The 18,932-nt window shown below is 45.3% G+C and overlaps 1 protein-coding gene across 1 annotated transcript in view; it reads left to right on the top strand.

The window, feature by feature from the left end:
• Positions 1 to 73: 73 nt before the first annotated feature.
• The window catches only part of SETD1B (SET domain containing 1B), a 49,309-nt gene continuing 30,450 nt past the window's right edge, over positions 74 to 18,932 (top strand). Inside the window, exons 1-5 of the mRNA XM_009707147.1 lie at positions 74 to 260; positions 722 to 820; positions 1,322 to 1,592; positions 4,744 to 4,856; positions 7,616 to 8,791. Coding sequence (XP_009705449.1) covers positions 120 to 260; positions 722 to 820; positions 1,322 to 1,592; positions 4,744 to 4,856; positions 7,616 to 8,791 — 1,800 coding nt within the window. The 5' untranslated portion in view covers positions 74 to 119. The remainder of the gene's footprint in view (positions 261 to 721; positions 821 to 1,321; positions 1,593 to 4,743; positions 4,857 to 7,615; positions 8,792 to 18,932) is intronic.

Genomic DNA, 18,932 nt, shown 5'->3' with positions numbered 1-18,932 from the left:
AACGAAACGAAGAGGTCTTCTTTGATGAATATTTTTTTTTAACTTCATGGTTTTCCGTGTGTGGATTTTTTTTTTCCCCCCCCTTCCTCTCCCCTACTCGTCCAGGTTGGATCAACGGAATGGAGAACAGCACGCAAGCCAGCACTTCAGTCGAGAAAAGAAATCACCATTGGAGAAGTTACAAGTTGATTATTGACCCGGCCCTGAAAAAAGGACAGCACAAACTCTACCGTTACGATGGGCAACATTTCAGCATGCCTGTGAGTAGGGGGGTCGTGGGTTTCCCCCATTGTGTTGTGCCCCCCCGCCCCCGTCTCCGTTTTACCGGCGTTTTGGGGGCAGGGGGGGTCCCTCCGGGTCGTGGTAATCCCTACCGTAGCACATGTGTGTGGGAGAGGGGTCTGGGGGGGACACACACAGCCACCAAAGTTGCCGCCACCTGACACTGTGTATTCAACTGTCAGGAGCCCAAGAAGGAGCCCAAACCTGCGGCTTTATTTCTGTGTTTCCAATCTGTGTGCATTTCCCAGCAGTATTGCAATTTGACACGTGTGTGTATGTGTGTGTGTGTGTGTGCACTTTTCCCTTTCCCTGAGACAACCCGTGCTTCCTTGGGGTTTATTTTTTCTTTTATTTGTGTCTTAAATTTCAAGCCTTGTTATTGCTGTTCTTGTGCTTTCTCTCCTCCTCCTCCTCCTCCTCCTCCTCCTCCTCCTCCCAGAACTCGGGAATCGCTCCTGTGGATTGTGTCAGGGATCCCAGAATAGGGCGAATATGGACCAAAACTAAGGAGTTGGAGCTGTCTGTCCCCAAATTCAAGGTACTACCCTGGCTTTTGGGTTTAGCTCTGTATTCTTGTTTATCTGGGAGTGAAGCTTCAGTTCCAAATAGTTTAATGGACCGTTTAAATGACAGTCGTATTCCTATTAACATTATTATTTGGCAAACTGTTTAACAATAATCCTCTTCTATAAAGATAACGAGAAATCAATGCGTCTGTCTAACGAGATCACTTGAAGGTTTTGGAGCTGGGTCTTGGGGGCTTCTTTGGTGGGGGGCGGCGGAGGGGGGCTCTCTGCTGACAGTACTGCTCGAAATACGTATTTGTAGCCCAGAAAGGAGCCGATTTCAATGAATGACTGCAGCGGCAGAGACTTTGCTCAGCTCCAGGGTTCATCCCAGAGCCTCGGAGGCAGTTTTCTTTCCCCAAAGTTTGCAGGATGCTTTAACCCTCTCCCTCCCGTGCCATCCTTATGCCCCCCCCAGCTCGTTAACAATGACAATTATTTTTATCGCTCCCCGACCTTGTGCCCGTTTCCAGATTGATGAATTTTACGTGGGGCCAGTGCCTCCCAAGCAGGTCACCTTTGCCAAGCTGAACGACAACATTCGTGAAAACTTTTTGACCGACATGTGCAAGAAATATGGTGAAGTGGAAGAGGTGGAGATTCTCTACAACCCTAAGAACAAGAAGCACCTGGGCATCGCCAAAGTGATCTTTGCCACTGTCAAGGGTGCCCGGGAGGCTGTCCAGCACCTTCACAACACCTCTGTCATGGGCAACATCATCCACGTGGAGCTGGATACGAAAGGTGAGAGGGGTACATTTCGACCTCTCGCGTTTGTGGTTTGCAGTGCCCCTGCCCGTGCCCCTCCTAAAACGAGAGGCTGTTGCAGAGCGCAAGGGCTTGGCGATAAAAAATACGAAGGGGGTGCTCCTGTCCCCCTGCGAGCCGGTCTGGTTTCTGGGGCCTTTGCAAGTCACGTGGAGCCAAATGTGTTGTCTGTTGCTAGGAGACAGCCCTGTAATTTGCAAAATGCTGCCATCCTGCCCGTCCCCTGCCTGTACCCTGCCCCGTCCCCTGCTCTCTGCCCTCCGAAACCTCCCGTGCCCCCCATCTCCATATCCCAGGCTCGGCCACATCCCGGGGCTACCGGACTCCATGGCACTTGGCTTTTGCAATCTTGTCATTTTGGAGCAAACCTTGGGGGTTCCTGGAACCCAAATCTCTGGATTCTGACGGTGGCAGCGGGGCTGGGTGCTGTCCTCTGCGTGCCTGGCATTTCATTGATACTTAGGAGCAAACTCGAGGCTGGCAGCAAAAGAGTGCACATGCAGCACTTGTCAGTGTGTATGCGAGTGTGTAAGTGTGAGACTGTCTCTTAAAGCGACAGGAGCGGCGAGTCCTAGAGGTGACCCGCTCTCAGCCCCAGAGCCGAGCCCTAGGGAGCCCAGTAAAGTTTCTGGAAGTATGAAAGCATTGCATTTCACCGCTTTGTCTTTTCTCTTGCCTCTAAGCGTGTTAGTGAAGGGCTTTGCTAAAATGTGCCCAAATTTTAGAAAATGTCTAAAGCTGAGGAGGTGTAGATCAGTTGTTGCTTGTACTTCATTCCAAACATGGCATTTCTAGTTTAAAACTGATTTGCTGCACTCTTTCTTAGGAAGAGGACATTGTTAACACCATTTTCTTAAAAATGTTGGTATTTTTGTACTGTATTAAAAGGTTTCAACAATTTAGTGCACAAGCTATACAGCAGTTGGTGTGCCACATGTGGTAAGAGGGTATAGTAGGAGGTTTATTGACATTACTGATCACTGTTGGAAGAAAAATCACAGTAGTAGTGTAATGTTTCCTATTGTGAGCAAAGCTTGACCTTACATATGTATACTTTGAAATTCTAGTATCATTAATTTTTACAGGCAGGCTCCTTCTTCTGTTTGCTTTGAAATTTGAAGGTAAAAATTACATTTAAGAACAAATTAACCATCTGTAGGTTTAATAATGTAAGCTAAAACAGGCTCATAAGTGGTGGACGTCTTATTGAGAGGCATTTTAAACAAGCTGATTGTACCGATTCCTACTTGTCCTCCTCGGTTTATAAACTACTCCGCAAGTCTTGAACAGGCAGCTGTTCAAGAAAGTTAGCTGCGCATCAGGGAAATGAGGGGATTTTATGCTTCTGTTTCTTGGGAGAAAACATTGAAGTCTTAGTTTCAGATTGCATTTTTGTTTTGTTTGCCAGCTGTACGCTTCTAACGTATTTTTTTACCCCACTTGCATCTCTGTCATTCTAAAAGAGTAAGACTGTCAGTGTGCTATAATCTGTCAGAATCAAGTAAAAATGTTATTCCTGAAATAGCATTAGCAGGTTAGGACATTCTTAAAATACATACATACAGTTTCCAACATTTCTTTCTTGTATTCAGCTTTTCAAGAGAATGAAAAGTTGGTTAAAAACTTGATTTTCAGAGTCTAGCAAAATAAATACTAGGAGCAAAAATGTTGTTTTATGTCTGGCCAGAGCACAGGCCTGGGAATCTGGAACTAATAAATCCAGTCTCCTTATCTAAGACGGGCTAGTTTAAAGCAACTTCTTTGCCTCAGTTTATCCATCTACAGAATGGACACACTTCATAATTACCTGTCCGTAGAGAAATAGGTAGGAATCATTTCACATTCATAAACCTCTTTGAAAATGAAATTGTAACTTTTACTGCATTATATTGAGGATCCAGGAGGAATTATGAAACTTTCTAACAATTACTCTGTATTTATTTAAAAACAAGTTTTAAAGTAAGCCTAACACTTCCATATCCACGGCATTGTAGTCTTATGTGGGGGCGGTGTGTGTTAATATTTCAAGCATCTCTTCAAGCTCTTGTAGTGAAGAGATCTATTTTGTCATGACTTTAGTTGAACTAAAACAGTTCATGTAGTTGAGGATGTGGCTCAAGACTTTGTGAAATGAGATTTGATAACCAAATAACCTCATCTGCAGCATTTATTCAAGATAAACGAGTCTTTTCTAGTACACAGAATCATGCTAAGGGGTGCTTTGCTTTCAAATTGCACAGTGATTCACAGGGAGTTTGGAGTTTGATCCTGCAAGATTTCCTCATGAAAGTAGTTTTGGGGGAGATCTTGCCTGACTTAATTTTTTGGTCTCAGGTGCTGGGTCTGTCCATTTTTCTGTGTATTCTTTATCTTTCAGAGCAAAATTCAGACAGTTTTGGGGTCTGATTCTGTTGTCTTTGAAGCTGATGACAGATTTTGTATGGACTGTGAAATAAGTAGGATTGTGGTTTTGTAGTAATGAAAAATCCAATATTAAGAAACTGGGTCTTTGTAGAATTTAGGGATGAGAAGGCTAAGGTCTGTGACAATAGATGGGACAGTTTGCTTCTATGGCTTTTGTTCTTTGAAGGATGCCACTGAGCACACCTTAAACTTGGGGGGCAGAGGGAAGGATTAGTCCGTGTTAACGGTTTTGTCCTCGGCATTCCCATGCATTGTGTTTGCATTAATAACAGCCAGTTTCTACTAGCAAGGTGTGTTGAGAGAGCTTTCTGAAGTGGCTCTGGGTGTTGGCAGAGGCTTGTCCCTTGGGTGAGAGTTTCACTTCTCATATCTGCAAGCTATTTGCTTGGCACTTTGGAAAGGAGGGAAACTGCTGCTCTCCAGAAAGCATGGTAAAGAGCAGAGCTGCCAAGCAGGCTGAGAAGAGGAAAAAGGATTTAGAAACCTCCTTAACTTGGCTGGAGGATGGGGTGTCTGACTTCACTTGCCGAGCAGATTGTTTAAAAATGATCCCTGTGAGCCTCAGAGGTGATACCTGCTCCTCTGTTCCACGGACGCAGTGGGCTGGGAGCGGTAGCAGGGTTGTGCGAGTGTCAAGAATATGTATTTTTACATAGATTGTGTTATTTATGTTTAATCAACTCTTCCATTGTGGTCCGTGCAGGTGAAACCCGCATGCGATTCTATGAACTGCTTGTTAATGGTCTTTACACTCCTCAGACCCTTCCTGTAGGCACCGAACAGGATGTATCGCCAACTGTGAATGAAACTCTCCAGGTATGTTTGCTTTCCTTTTTTTTTAAGAATAACTTTCTAGAAAATTCCAAACAAATGCATCATTAACATTAGCGTTTTAACACTTTTAATTTAGCTGCCTTTTTTTTGGTCAGGCCATAGTTTCAGTGGATGTCACTAATACACATTTAAACATAATTTGCTCATAATTGCCATAGCAAATGTAACTCTCTGCGAATGCAGTGCATGTGGCTAATCTGTATGCCGGTGTCTGCATGGCATGGTAAGTGCTTTTTGTCTTTCTGACTGAGAAATGCCTACAGAACCAACAGTATGTGCCCTGTTAGCAGTAGAAATTCCTGCAGTTAGGACTGGATCAGATCTGTCCCTGAGATGAGATTACTCCCTTGAAGTCAGGGAGAATGATTTACAATGGTACATTTGGCCTAACGTCTGCAGTATGTAATCCTTAGCGTGTACGTTCTTCAGCCTTGTTTAAAGGCTAAAAGATGGAAGGTGTCTGATCTTGAATAGTGGCATCAATTTTCTAGAATCTTAATTAGTCACTAGAATCAGTTGTTAATAGAAGCAGTGGACAGAATTCCTGAGGGCTTCCGGGGGTCCCTCGATATTTAACGTACGATTCTTTAAATGGCTTTGTACAGTTACCTGCTGCCCTGCGAACCCCGCTGGGATGCGAGGACAAGAGGGAAGTGAAGCCTGTTTGTGTGAAGTTGTCAGCCCCCTTGGCTTGTCTAAATGTACTTTGGCTCCTGATTGTGGCTTAGGAACCCACTTTAAGGCATCAAATTTGAAAGAGATTTGGCAGAGATTTCTTTTTTTGTCCTTCTCTCTACTTCTCTGCACTCTTATGACTTCTTAAAATGCCATCTTTTCATTAATTCTGTGATCAGATGTTTTCAGGACAGGTAAGAGCAGTACGTTGAACATGAAAATCCCATTGATCTGAAAAAATAAAATTCTCTTCTTCTCCCACCAACCACTCCAATAGCAACAAGGCAAAACTTCAGTATCCTTTTAACAAAATCATAGAGAGGCCAATTCTTCCTTACCTCCCAGGAAGGTGTTTTTAAACGCTTGGAGGGAGGCAAGTAATGATTTTGTTGGGAGCCCTGCTATGAGCAGGGCATGGCTTTTCATTTCTGCTGGTTACACATCTCAAATAAAAATGGACAGATTAGTTCTTACTCCTTTGTCAGGGTTAACGGCAAAAAACTTAATTGATGGTATCCCCGAAAGTAGTCCCTGCTGTAATTATCTTTAAGATTGTTTCTCTAGATATTGTGTTCATGCATTATATTATTATCTTGAAATGATTTTTTTCCCCCAGTTGCCACTGAAATTATTGCTTTGTGGATAACTTTAACTGTTTGCATCATGTTCTTGTCACTAGAATCTACCAACAAACTTGTTTCTTGTTTGCTGTTGTAGTTTAGTAAAATACCCCTGGCATTTGCCTTCCCCCTCATGCAGAGCAGCAAAGACCTGACAGTTCTGTGAGCCACAATCCCTGCCTCCAGACCATATCCAAACCCCACTGAAAAACAGTCCACATCACATCTACTCCAAAGGTGCAGAGGTGTTGATTTTAGCAGGAAGCACATGGCTGGTTCCCGACCCTTTCTATGGGTTTTAGAACAGTTGAGGAAGAAACTTTCCTGATGTCTATGTGGCCATGGTCTCTAGGGGGTCACACCAAGAACAAATCCACACTATTGAGTGGGTGAGAGGTGTGTGAGTGTAGCAGGCAGGTGAGAGCTCAGCTTGAGTTTGATGGTGCTGGCATGTTACAAGCAGGTCATTTTAAGGGTCTCTCTACCTGCCTGTATTTGGGAGAGGAGCAGCCAGCCTGTAGTCTCACCAGTTTGCTATCCTGGTGTGCTTCTGGGGTGTTGGAGCTCCGTCCTGCCTCTCTTGCTACCAGGAGGATGCTCACTGAGCTCTTGCTTTGCATTATGGAAAATTGATTCTGGCGCTGATGATTAGTGTGGCACTGTTATGACTCAGCAGAGTCTGAATTGGAACAGGGTTGCTCCTAGAAACCCCCTGAATGTGCCTGTGAAGTGAGGTGCAGAGCAATTACTTGGCTGCTCTGTAGACTTGTAGGGTTTCAGTTTCAAATGCCATAATCAGTAGCGCTCTACCTGAGCGTTTGTCTTTGGGAAGGGGTTTAAAAAGGTGTTTCTGGCAGTTGAGAACTTTTTGTGCCTTTTATACCTGTAGTCTTCTCCCTTATTGTTACAGATGAATGTTTGGTAGAGAGGGTGGTAGGTCAGCTCCCTCAGCTGGACCAACACAAAGCCCTGCTGCATAGGTTTGGTTGCAGGCTGGCAGTTTGCTGATGTGTATGTTTTGGTTTGTTCACAAAAAAAATTGGGAACTTCGTATCTTGGAGTTTTCTTAATTTTCTTTCCTATTCGCAATTTAGGCAAGCCTTACGTAGTTGATAGAAATTGAGCTCTTAGTTAAAAGTATTGTGCAAGTCTCCTGTTCACCTGATGCTCTTGGGAATAGCTTAGAAGGAATACTGTTATATCTGCTTTCTTCTTCCTCTTCTAATAGACAAGTTCCTTTTTGCTTGCCTTTTTCTTTTAAATCAAAGGGAACTGTTAATAATGGATAATGGTTTGTGTTTTCAGGGATGCTGTAACCTATTTTTTTTTGCCATGGAAATCAGTGCATGCTACTGGGTACTCAACTCCTCTGAAAACCAAGTGGATTAGACAAATATATTTTTTAAGGTGTGTGTTTAGGTGCTTTTCTCTCTTCTGTTTTTGTAGTTGACGGATTCCCTGAAGCGCCTGAAAGACAGTAACCTTTCTTCTGCGGGATCATCTGTTACCCCGAACAGTAGCACGCCGTTTTCCCATGACACGGCCTATTCCAGCTGTCGGCAAGACACCCCAAACTCATACAGCCAATTTACCCCACAGTCCCAAGGAACACCTCACACCCCACGGTTAGGGACACCATTTTCCCAAGATTCCAGCTATTCTAGCCGTCAGACAACACCTGTGTACCATTTTGGGCAGGACAGTGGGTACAAACCCAGGAGACATGAAACAAAATTTACAGATGCCTACAACCGTCGACCGGGACATCACTATGTTCATAACTCGGCAGGTGTTTACCGAGGGACGGAGCATCAGTTTAGTACATACAAATCCCATCAGCAAGAGCCAGTTCAGTTCTCTCACACTCCTCCCCTGAGCCACTCTAGTTCTTCGAGCTACAAATCTGCTTTCTCTCCCTACCAAGCACCAGCTGTATTTCCCCAGTCTGATGAGCAGCAGTTTCCCCAAACTTCCAGGGAAACAGAGTACCGAAGACCTGCGCCACCTCCCACTGAGATGGTTGTGGAAAGCAGCGCTGCCACCAACATCGATTTTGTCCCAGTGAAGGAGAAGCAGGAGGAACCTCCACCCTTGCCCGATTCGAACTCTGTTCCTGAACCGAGCACAGCATCCTTCTCTCAGACTCCAGAGAGAAGCGAGACCCCTGGCACCCCCACCATGGAGTCTGAAATGCAGCATAACAGTTTAGACTCAAGGATTGAGATGCTCTTAAAAGAGCAGAGAACAAAGTTACCCTTTCTTAACGAGCATGACTCGGATAACGAGATCCGAATGGAAGGTAGCCCTATTTCCTCTTCTTCGTCCCAGCTCTCTCCCATCCCAATGTACGGTTCAAACTCTCAGCCAGGTTACAGAGGTCAGACGCCTTCCTCACGCCCTTCCAGCACAGGTTTGGAGGACATTAGCCCGACGCCATTACCTGACTCTGACGATGATGAGCCCATCCCTGGGACAGCTTCTCTGAGTCAGAATTCCCGCGGGACGTCGGAGGCCAGCATGACTCCCATTGATCAGCTGAGCAGGACCTCCAAAGTTGAGACCTCAGACGCTAAAGAAATGGTGCCTGGTGACCAGACTCCAACATCAGAAAAAATGGACGAGGTGAGTGAGCTGGAGAGCTCCATGCATGTCCCTAGCTGGACAGGGCAGGGAATTGCACTTTTGTTTTAGTGTCGTTAGAGCGTAGGCTTTCTGGTGGCTTTTTCTTTTACTCAAGGCAGCTGTAAATGAGTTAGACGTGACACAAAGTGATGGTCTTAATCAACTTGCCAGTCTCCAGCTTTCCTTGTTTATAATAGCAGCCTGCTGCAATTTATAGCTTCAGGAGAGCTCAAGGACTGCACAAGCCACGGAAGTTTGGCCAGTGCTCATGCTGTGTGAATGTCCTGAGTGTCGATAGACACTTAAGCCACTAGAGGAGTTAATCGAGCACTTTCTGCTGTTGCATTGGTCCCTGAGCATGGGTGTATATGTATGCACACACTTGCTTAACGGGGCATTCATGTTATGCTGAAGTGTTGAATGTATACTTTGTTTGATAGCTCTCCAGCTATTTATGCCATCTGGTTTGAACGGGAGACAGTTGCTGGGTTTTAATACTCGCTTTGCTCAGTTGAAAGGGGGAGGTGGTTGGCTTGTGGGGGATGTGCTCCACCGAGTCTTCCAATAATAGAGCGGAGCTTGCTGCCTCTGCTGGGGCATTTGTGGCTGAAGGGACAGCGAGAGCTTAACGGTGTGGAATGGTGCCAGCAGACAGAGAAATTACGTTGCGTGGCATGTCTGTTTGGGAGGTCTGTTGCAACAAAAGTGGGTATCATTGCAGTGGATGTGTTGATCCTATTCTGCTGTGTCAAGGAATGATCAAAATACAGATCTTTGCAAATGCCAGACCCTTTCTCCTCAGTGTTTTTAATAGTCATGCAAGCAAATGAAACTGCTGTACCTGGTGTGCAAGAACTCTGCAGTAAGGAGACCTCAACCATCCAAGAGGGCTACTCTTGTGTAAATGTCCCAAGTGTAGTAGATCAATTTCATTTACTCATGAAAGTATGCTGGGGTTAAGCTGGCAGAATGGATTTCCCTCCAGTGATCTGCAGTTACGAAGTTTTTACCTGAGAAGTGGCTGCATTTCAGGAGAGGAGGAGCTGCTCCTGTAGCTACAGGCTTTGCGGAGCGCTTGACTGGAGGAAAAGCGCTGCAGCAATAACATAGTGCAGGTCTCAGTGCTAAACAGAAAAAAAAAAACCATTGTAACTGTACTGGATATTTTGTTTTTTTCTACATGCCTTTCCAAACCTGCTTGTCCTTGCAATTGCCAGTTTAGCCTTTGAAACAGTTCAGCTGTTTGAGATCTCATTCATCATCTAGGCTGGCCCAGGCTCCCCTCTTGGGAGGCAACTCCCTGGCTGGTGGGACCTAATGATGTATTAATTAGGAATGGAGTTTTGATTCCTTGAGCTCTATCTGGCGGGGTAAGAGGGGATACTCTTAATTTGTCTAAAAAAAAATGAGGGAGGCATCCCTCATCTCCTTGCCATTCTGGGCTTGTGTCTCCTGTCCTTGCTCTTGTGCAAGTGGGTTGCAGCCAATTCTGAGCATGTTTAGGAAGATGGATGAATGCCAGCGTGGTATGTGGGGTCAGGCACTTTCTGTAGCTGAGATCAGCATTGGGGGACTGGCTGGGATGTTACATTTGTAGGTTGTGATATGGGGCAGCAGCGTGCTGACGTTGAAGCCCATGTTAAGTCTTTGTTTCCCCTTAATGAGATGCTGGTGTCAGAAGTTCACATCGATGGTTCTGTGATACAAAATGATACAGTTGCCTGCATCCTCTGCAGAAGTCAGAAAGGTGGTAGTAGGGTCTCCGTGCAGGTCATTGCTGCCTTAATTGTCTCCTCCCCCCAGAAAAGTTTGATGTTTGTTGTTGGAACTGTTTATTCAACCCTCCTCTTAGTTACAAATCACACTAAGCTATTCTGGCATGTTTGAAAAGTTGCCTGCTCCTTTCATTGCTCCTTCTGATGCACAAAAAACGATCTCCATGTGTTTTTGCTTCCTTCCCCCGCCCTTCTCCCCCCTCCCAGTTTTTTACTTTAGAAAAAGGCTCTCCTGCCTTCCCTCTCTTTTGCTGAAGGAGCAGAGCTGAACAGTGACTTAACATAGGCTGAAATTTGAGCTGCAGCTTTCCAACTGAGTTAGAGAGGGGCATTGAGACTGTCTAAGGGCTGGAAAACTGAACCTCCGGCTTCAGCCTATTGTGATACCGCTATTCAACTTTCAGTCCTTCAGAGAATCCTCCAGCAAAACAGGGGGAAGGCAGACCCGAATATTTCTAGTGACTGTGTGGCGTGGGGTGCAGAGGAGAAACGATGTATTAATGTCGGGAGGGTTCAGTAAGTATCATAAGGAAGCAATAAAGGGCAGAGAGTTTGAACTTCTTATTTACTTCATATTTGGCTCTTCAAGGGTCGGAGCAGCCCCAGGCCAGCTCTCTTTGGGTGGGTGCTCTAGCTGGGAAAATCTCAGCGTTCATGAGGATGCCAACAGAGTTGCAGGGAAGTTTTTCCTGAGACAGTAGGTGCTTTTCAAGGACCTACTCCTGTTTCCCATCAAAACAAGCACATTTATTGTCAATGATTGCTAATACAGTAACATTTATTCTATAGGTGAAGCGCTGTCAAATCGTCAGGCAAGTTAACCACCCCAGACTTGCCATAAGTAAAGGAGGTACAGCCAAGCCCCAGCAATTGTTCTGATTTATCATGCAAGACCCCGGAGTTTGATTTCAAGATCCGGTATGATACTCCTAAGCCAGAGCTTGGCGGGGAGTTTGGGTGTGGAAGAGGAAGGGCTGTGCATCTGTCTGCAACACCTAACTCCAGCTAATCTCAGAGCAGTGATTATGATCTGCAGAGAAAGTCCTGCTAAGCTTAGCCAAGGGACGAGCGCTGAGAGGTGGAACAGAGTGGGATGTGGGCAGTACGAGGTAAGAGGAGAAAAAGGATCCTTTACAAATAGCACAACCTGCCAGCCAGGAAGACAAGACAGAGAGGGATTCTTCAAGAAACTAGAAGATGGCGAGGAAGGAAAATAGCTGAGCTGCATTGTTTTATTTTAGGAAAATTTTTGAGAGTAGCAGTGTACAAACTTTCCTTCCTATGTTCCTGAGAGATAACAAGGAAAGAATTGTAATAATTTCATTTTCACAGGATCTTTGCTGTTTCAGAAGTGCAAAGGTTAAGTAAGTACAGTTTGACGTTTTTGACATCCCATTTGAGCCAGGTCTTGTTTTTGCTTGGCTTGTTACAGGAAGAGGCCCTGCCTGTGTGCGCTGGGGAGGGTGACAAGATTGTAACAAGTCACTTTGTTGTATATTGATGATGCCTTTCATGTTTCAGCTTATGAACCTTTTGGTTTGTGTGCATAGCCAGTATGTGATAGGAAGGCCGTATGATTGACAATGGTATTTTTCCAGATTTGTAAGTACAAAAGTACTTTTTGATTGAGGGATCAACAGACTCCTGTCTTCCTGGTAGTTTGTGTAAGCACCTAGTTACTGTGCTGGGAGGGGTGCCTTAAAAATGCCAAACATAATAATAAAAAAAAAGATCCTGAAACATGAATGAGGTGAGAGCAGTTCTCCTGCTGCTTGCTGTGAATTTTAGCAGACGGCTTGGGGAGCAGACTGGAAGTTGCACCATACACAGCATCCCTAGAGACCCCAAAAGCCACTGCCCTCACGAGAACCCCTCGGTGTCCTGCTGGGCTGTTGTGAATGTTTTTAATGCTGTGCTGGATGCTGAGGTGCCTTTTACAGGACAGCATCGGCATCCCTGTGACAAGCTGTGTGTATGCAGCAGATCCTCTCACAGTTACCCAGGGAGAATTTCTGAGCTGTGCTTACGCGTAGACGAGGTGAGTCAGGCTCAGCCTTACAGTGAGCTCTGCTGAAGTCCCTGAGGTTACATCTGGGCTGAATTTGCACTTCGCATTGAAGTATCTTCGGGTTCTTGTGTGGTCACAGCCAGAACTGGAAGAAATTTATGTTGAAGTGTCACATTGTCCCTCCGGAGCTTTAGCAGGATGTGATGACACTGTCCTCAAGACACTGCATCGTGTCTTGTGCTGCTCCACGCTGCTGCATCCCCATCCAGACTGGGCTGTGTTTCAGTAGTTGGTAAATGATTCCCCTTTCTTACAGAGCCAAGTTCGGTCTTTAGTTGTCACGAGCTCCTGTGAGAGTAAGCAGTGCCCCGATGCTGTCCAGGCAGCGGGAGGAGCTCCAGGAGGTTTCTCTGCCAGCAGTACCTGCAGTGGTTGCCCCAGGAGCAGTTGGTGCCCCTTGGAGCTGTGCTGTGCAGGAGCAGGTCAGCCTCTGCCTGCAGAAGGATGCTTTCCTCCTGTACTCTGCTCCCACACGTGGATTGTGCGGGATTGGAGGCAACCCTGTGTTCCTGGGATGTTGAGAGCGGATTGGGGGGAGCCTCCTAAAGATGAACCCAAACCCAGTCTACTAAGGGATGTTTCTGGGCTGGAGAGTGCAGAAGTGGTTTATTCAAGGTAAATGCATATTAGGGTTGAGAACGTAGAGTCTTAAGAGCCAGGAAATTTGATACCTTGGTTTCCACAGTAACTGTGCAAGGGCCCTTATGCCCATAAGTAGCTGTTATATATGTATAATATATATGGGTACACCTGGGATCCAATTTACAGCTAGAGTGGGATTCATCATTTCTGGAGGGAGATGGGGGGAGTAGATGTGGGGAATGATTGCTCTGAATGTATTTTTTTAATTGAAGAAGGGAGAAAAACCTGAGAGCTGTGATTTATGCCCAGTCTCATAAACACTTTCAAAATTTCCTGCCTCCTGAGCTCTTGTGAATGCGATCATGCCTGACAGAACCAGTTCCTAATGGAAACTCAAAAAATAGGTATATGTTATGACCGTGAATTTCCAGAAATGCAGCCAGCCAGTGTCCAGGCAGCAAAGATTTGGATGACTGCTGTGGTTTTACATGTGAATTACACCAGCCGTGCTAAACCTGTGAAATTAAAATGAGAGCGAGCTGCTTAAACTATGGGTTCAGTTCTGCCCTCCCTGACCCATGCACAGCAGCAGTGAGAAGCCGCAGGGACTTCAGGGGATCTTGCAGACTTTACACTTGTTCAGAAAAGAAAGGCAGCACACAAATCCCTCAGAAGGTGATTTAAACATGACACTGCACTGGACCCTTTTGAGAGCTCAGAGATCCGTTCAGCCTCCGTGTCCAGAGGAGGGAGCATGCTGGGACAGGACTGCAGCCCTACATCCTCCCAGGAATGCTCAGCGCTGAGGGTCAGTTCCCATATAACCTGGCCAAGGTAAGGATGTCCTGGCTCCTGAAGCAGTGGAAATGCAGGGTATTGTTATCTTACCTTTTTTTTTCCAGAGCTGATATGGGAAGACCTCTGGCAAGGACTTCTTCCTTGTACATCTGATTCATTTACCACATGACAACCTGCTGCTTCTACAAAAATTTATACGAAGTAGAGAAGTCTGTGTTTGCTAAGTTGTATTTCACTTTTGACTTTTTGTACTTGGCTCCAGTTTGATTCTTGGACGGCTTGCAGGGCTAGTGGTTAGCAGAGCAGAGGGCTTGACCAGCGAAGTGTGTTCAATGCAGTAAGAGGTAAGAAGCCCAGTGTCAGTTTTTACAGTTGCTTTTTCAGAGCAGAATTGCATAGGATTCACCTGGTGTTCCTGGTGATGCACCCCCTCATACGTGTATGCTACTAAACAGTCAAATACTTCTCTGTTTATGGTTTGGGTTTTTTTGGATACCTAACAATTTCAGTAGGATGAGAGAACATGTCTCTTGTTGATAACAGAGCTAGAAATGGTGAAATGCTCTGGAGTGTAACTGAAAAATAGAAAGCAGGCTGTGGTTGGGAGGCTGAGTGGTTCTTTCACTCTCTCATGCTAGGCCAAGACTTTGAGGCTTTTGCATTTTGCATACCTGATAGAAATGACATTGGCATTCCTTTTTATAAATCACTGTTGCTGATTATACTCTTGTCACTAGCTCTGTTCATTCTCTGTTTTGCCACCAGTGACTTTCTGTAAATTTTCAGTTCCTGGTGGACTAGGTATGTATAATTGAATTGCTTATTAAAAGGTAGAGCACTGTTTATTTTGTGTTTATGTAATCTATAGACATTCTGCTGCACTGGAAACTTAGATGCAAATTACAGTGTTTGACCGTAGCACATAGCTTATGGTAGAATAGTATTTGCAAGTCCGAGCTCTGCAGTCCATTTACAGTTACAGAGCCCTTGGCGTCTTCCTTTTGCTGCTTACAGAGTTCTTCCTATTCTTTTCAATGCCCAGGTTTTAGCAGTGACTATATTGAATGTTCAGATGTCATAAATGCAGGCTGTGAAGCCTCACATTGAAGTGACATGTTTTCCTCGCAGTTTCTCCAATCCATTATCATTCTACTTGTGTTTTGCATCTGATGGTTGTAAAAAGTGACCAAGGGAATGCAGACAAGTTACTGGATGGCAGCGTGTGTTGCAACATGCAGTGACACTGAGAAAATGTACCAGTGTGTTAGGTAATCAGTAGAAATATTGAGAAAATAATTGCTGTTAACATATTGTGCTGGCAGCCGCCAGAACAGCACCAATTTCTGGGTCTGATTTTGAAGAAGACGGAGCAGCCGCTGTGTTCTATATGTGTCTGTGTTTGACACAGAGCAGTGAACAGACAAGCGCTTATTCAAATTTCTGCTGGCTGTTGCCTTTCCTGGAGTCCTCTAAATAGATACAGTTCATCAGTAGAACGTTTTTTCCGTATGCATCAATTTTGAGTCCCATGACCTTGCCATCGCCCCTCTATTAATTTTAATTTTCAGTTTAGGGCACTTGTTTGTACCTAGTGAAGACGGGGCAAAACTCAAAACGAAACCTGTGAATTCGTTAACTCTGCGCATCACGTACCTGCCCACGAGAGCTCCTTTGACCCAGACATGTTACTGCTGTCTCAAGATTTATTATGAAAGTGCAGTGCTTGCTTTTGGAAATGCCCATTCATCATGACAAAAAGATTGCTCAAAATTTTCAGCTCCTAAAAACGAAGTAGTTTAAAAAAAAAAAGAAAATGGTAAAAAAAAAAAAAAAGGAAAAAAAAAAAAGAAAACGGTAAAAAGAAAAAAGTCTTTAAAAATGTTTTTTATTTGCTTAGCGCTACAATAATGCCAGTGGCTGCTTTCACAGGTTTCCAGCAGTGCAGACAGGCCTGATGAGGTCAAGATGCATATAAAATAGCGAGATGGCAAATTGGGGTTTCTAATTTCTCCCCAGGTTGGAATAGGTTCACTTCTCTGGGCGTTGCAAAAGTGTTGCTTCAGGAGCAGTTTGAGTAAAGGAAGTTGTTCGCGGCTTGGGCTTCGGCAATCGCTCTTTGCATAGAGGGCACTGTGAGCGCTGCGCAGGCATGGCGCGGGGAGGAAACGAAACTGCTGTTTCAACTCGAAGCTGGCAGCAGTTCTTATGGTTTGGAGGTTTGGTTGCAAAAGGGTCAGACAGCTGTAGCAGAACTTCCAGTTTTCACTTGTTGGGACTTGGGTGTTTCGACTTAGTGGCATTTGGATTTGCTGGCTGCTCTGAACGTGTGTGTTGTGGGTTCTGTATTTATGTGGAGTTGATAACTGTGTACTAAGTGCAGTTTATCGCACACCTTTGACCAGCTCGCCCGTGTTTTGCCCAGTATCTCTCTCTTCATATTGGGCAGTAAGTCAGGGAAATAGTGAGGAAAAAGGCTCTGAGAATGGTGAGGAGGGGAAGAAGAGGAGAAGCAGAGATGGACTCACCAGTTGGAATGTCCTCAGGCTCACCACTGCCCAAATTCCCTGTATCAATGAGTGCAATGGCGTGGAGCCTTAGGAAGAAGAGGGCTGAGAATGGTGCAGGTTGGGTGACGTGAAGGAAGAACTGGGTTTTGTTTTTCCTGGGGTTGAATCAGCCCTTTGCTGGCCTCATCAAGGAATCTGATGTCTGCTGCTTTTGTGGATGGCATGGAGTGAGAGTTATTTTTTTACATCCAGATTTTTCCGGAAAGAGCTGCATTTCATGGTGAGCAGTATAGTTTTGTGCTTATGTCCAAGTGGTGTGTCCTCCTCCCACTGTGCAGGATTAACATGTATTGCACATGTTGGGGAGACATTCCCTCTGGAGCCTGGGGAGGGATTGCTGAAGCAGGCGGCTTCTTTCCAGGTTTCCCTTCTCCCGAAGGAGCTTGTTATTTCTGGTGCCTTGTGTGTCCTGGGCAAAACAAAACATATATATTTAAGGTGATAGCAGTGTTATTTGGTGGAAGCAGGAGCTGTTTTGAAGTTGGCGCATAGCTCTGGGGACAGTTTCCCAGTCCAGTCCTTGTTGCTAAGCGGTTGCCAAACATGGCATTTTGGTCAGCAGATGTGGCTGAGAGTTTCCAGTGCAGATAATTGAAATATTGTCTTTGAAGGATGCAGATAAATGGGAGCAACTGTTATCATGGTGCTACAAGCATTTTGCTATTGTCCAGGAAAAAAATTACTTGGAAAATATGAAAATCCTTAGTACTGCAGAAAATTATTCAAATTACAGTGAAACATAAAGGGCAATCTACCGGTTGAATATATGTCATGGAGATGTGTGCAAAAGGATGCATTTTGACAAGGGAATCTCAATGAATTTATTTGCTTGTTGATACAGTGTCAGGTGGGTTGTATCTCCCAAATTACATCGGAAAAGTGGTAACAGCAGATGGTTTTGCAAACCTGAGGTGTACTCCAGGTCAGTGAGAAGCAGGCAGGAAGGTGATGTGGGTTTAGTGGTGAAGGGCAACCTCGCTCCAGCAGAGCCGTGATGGAGGATGGAGACCTGATGCTGGGGTAGCTTTTAAATTCCCCAGGAGCTGGCATTGCACAGGGAGCACCCAGCCTGGCTGCACGACACCAGAAGTAAGCTGTGATCCCTGCTGGGTTGGATGCTCAGACTCCAGCTTGAGGAAATCTTGTTGCATGACTTTGTCTTGGCTTGTTGCTGGTACACACGTGCTACAAGAGGGCTGTGGCACAAGGCTGCAGTCAGGGGAGTGCCTTTTGGGAGCACGGTCCTTTGGGGGGACCCCAGGCGGCTTTAGCAGCCCAGCTCAGCTGGCTCTCTATTGCTGAGGGGTCATGGAGAGGGGGGGAAGCAGACAAGAGAGAGGCGAGGAGCTCTGCAAGTGGCTTTGCACTGGTTTTTGGGAGTCAACCACTGTGCAGTAGGTGCAGCTTCCACATGGCCTCTGTCTTTGCTCAGAAAGGGTTTGTGTGGATCTGCTTTCAATGTTGAAGCTGAAGAAAACCTGAGGTTTAGATAGTACCATGCCTTTAAAAAAAATAAAACCAGAAGGGCAGCTCATAGTAGTCTCTAGGCTTCTGAGTTGGGATGGAGGTTGTGTGAGGACTAGATTTTATTGTAAGTAAATCTGGGGCTAAATGTACAAACTGAATTGTAAGAAGGGTCGATGTTGGACCCTTGTTATGACCCATCTTTTGCAGTATTTTTACTATTTTAACAGCGCTCTGGTATGGAGAGTATCACACAGTGTAACTGTTCTAGTGAGGCACAGCCTTAGTATCGCATCCACTGGGATGTATTGATTATGGTGTGTGGTGTAAGGAGTCTTGTGCAGCTCTGGTGCTTCAGAAGGTGCTGAGGCTAAACCATCCTAAGTGAAAAACTATTACTTGCAAACCACCAAGCCAGCTGTTCCTGCACATCTGCTAAAAAAAAAAAAAAGATACCCATACCTTCCAGTTGGTCGCCTGGATCGGTGAGCAGTGCATGGAGTGCATGAGCACAGAGCTGTGTTCAGCTGGTTTTGTGCCTTTCTCACAACTGTTTCACATAGCTCTTGAAATGAGTAACCTGCCTTTTCAAGAGTTCATGTGTAAATTCAAACTAATGAACCAATCTAATGGGAAACCTGCTTTAAAAAATAAAAAATAAGGGCTGTGTGATTGAGAGCGGTTTAGATATGTCTGCTGAAGTACGGGCTGTAGAGATGCTGTACTGTCGTGTGCTTCTGCAGGGCTTTGCGCTCATCGTGATCATTTTAGCAAAGCTCTTTAAAGCAAGTATTAAGGAAGTGAGTAAAATAAGTGTTACCAGCATGGGGAGGCCCGACAGAGCCGCCTGAGGGCTGGGGTGATCGGTCAGAGGAACAGAGCACAGG

This window comes from Cariama cristata, unplaced genomic scaffold (genome assembly GCF_000690535.1).
Source record: "Cariama cristata isolate BGI_N322 unplaced genomic scaffold, ASM69053v1 scaffold22219, whole genome shotgun sequence".
Lineage (NCBI taxonomy): Eukaryota > Metazoa > Chordata > Aves > Cariamiformes > Cariamidae > Cariama > Cariama cristata.
This window is presented reverse-complemented; position numbering and strand designations above follow the sequence as displayed.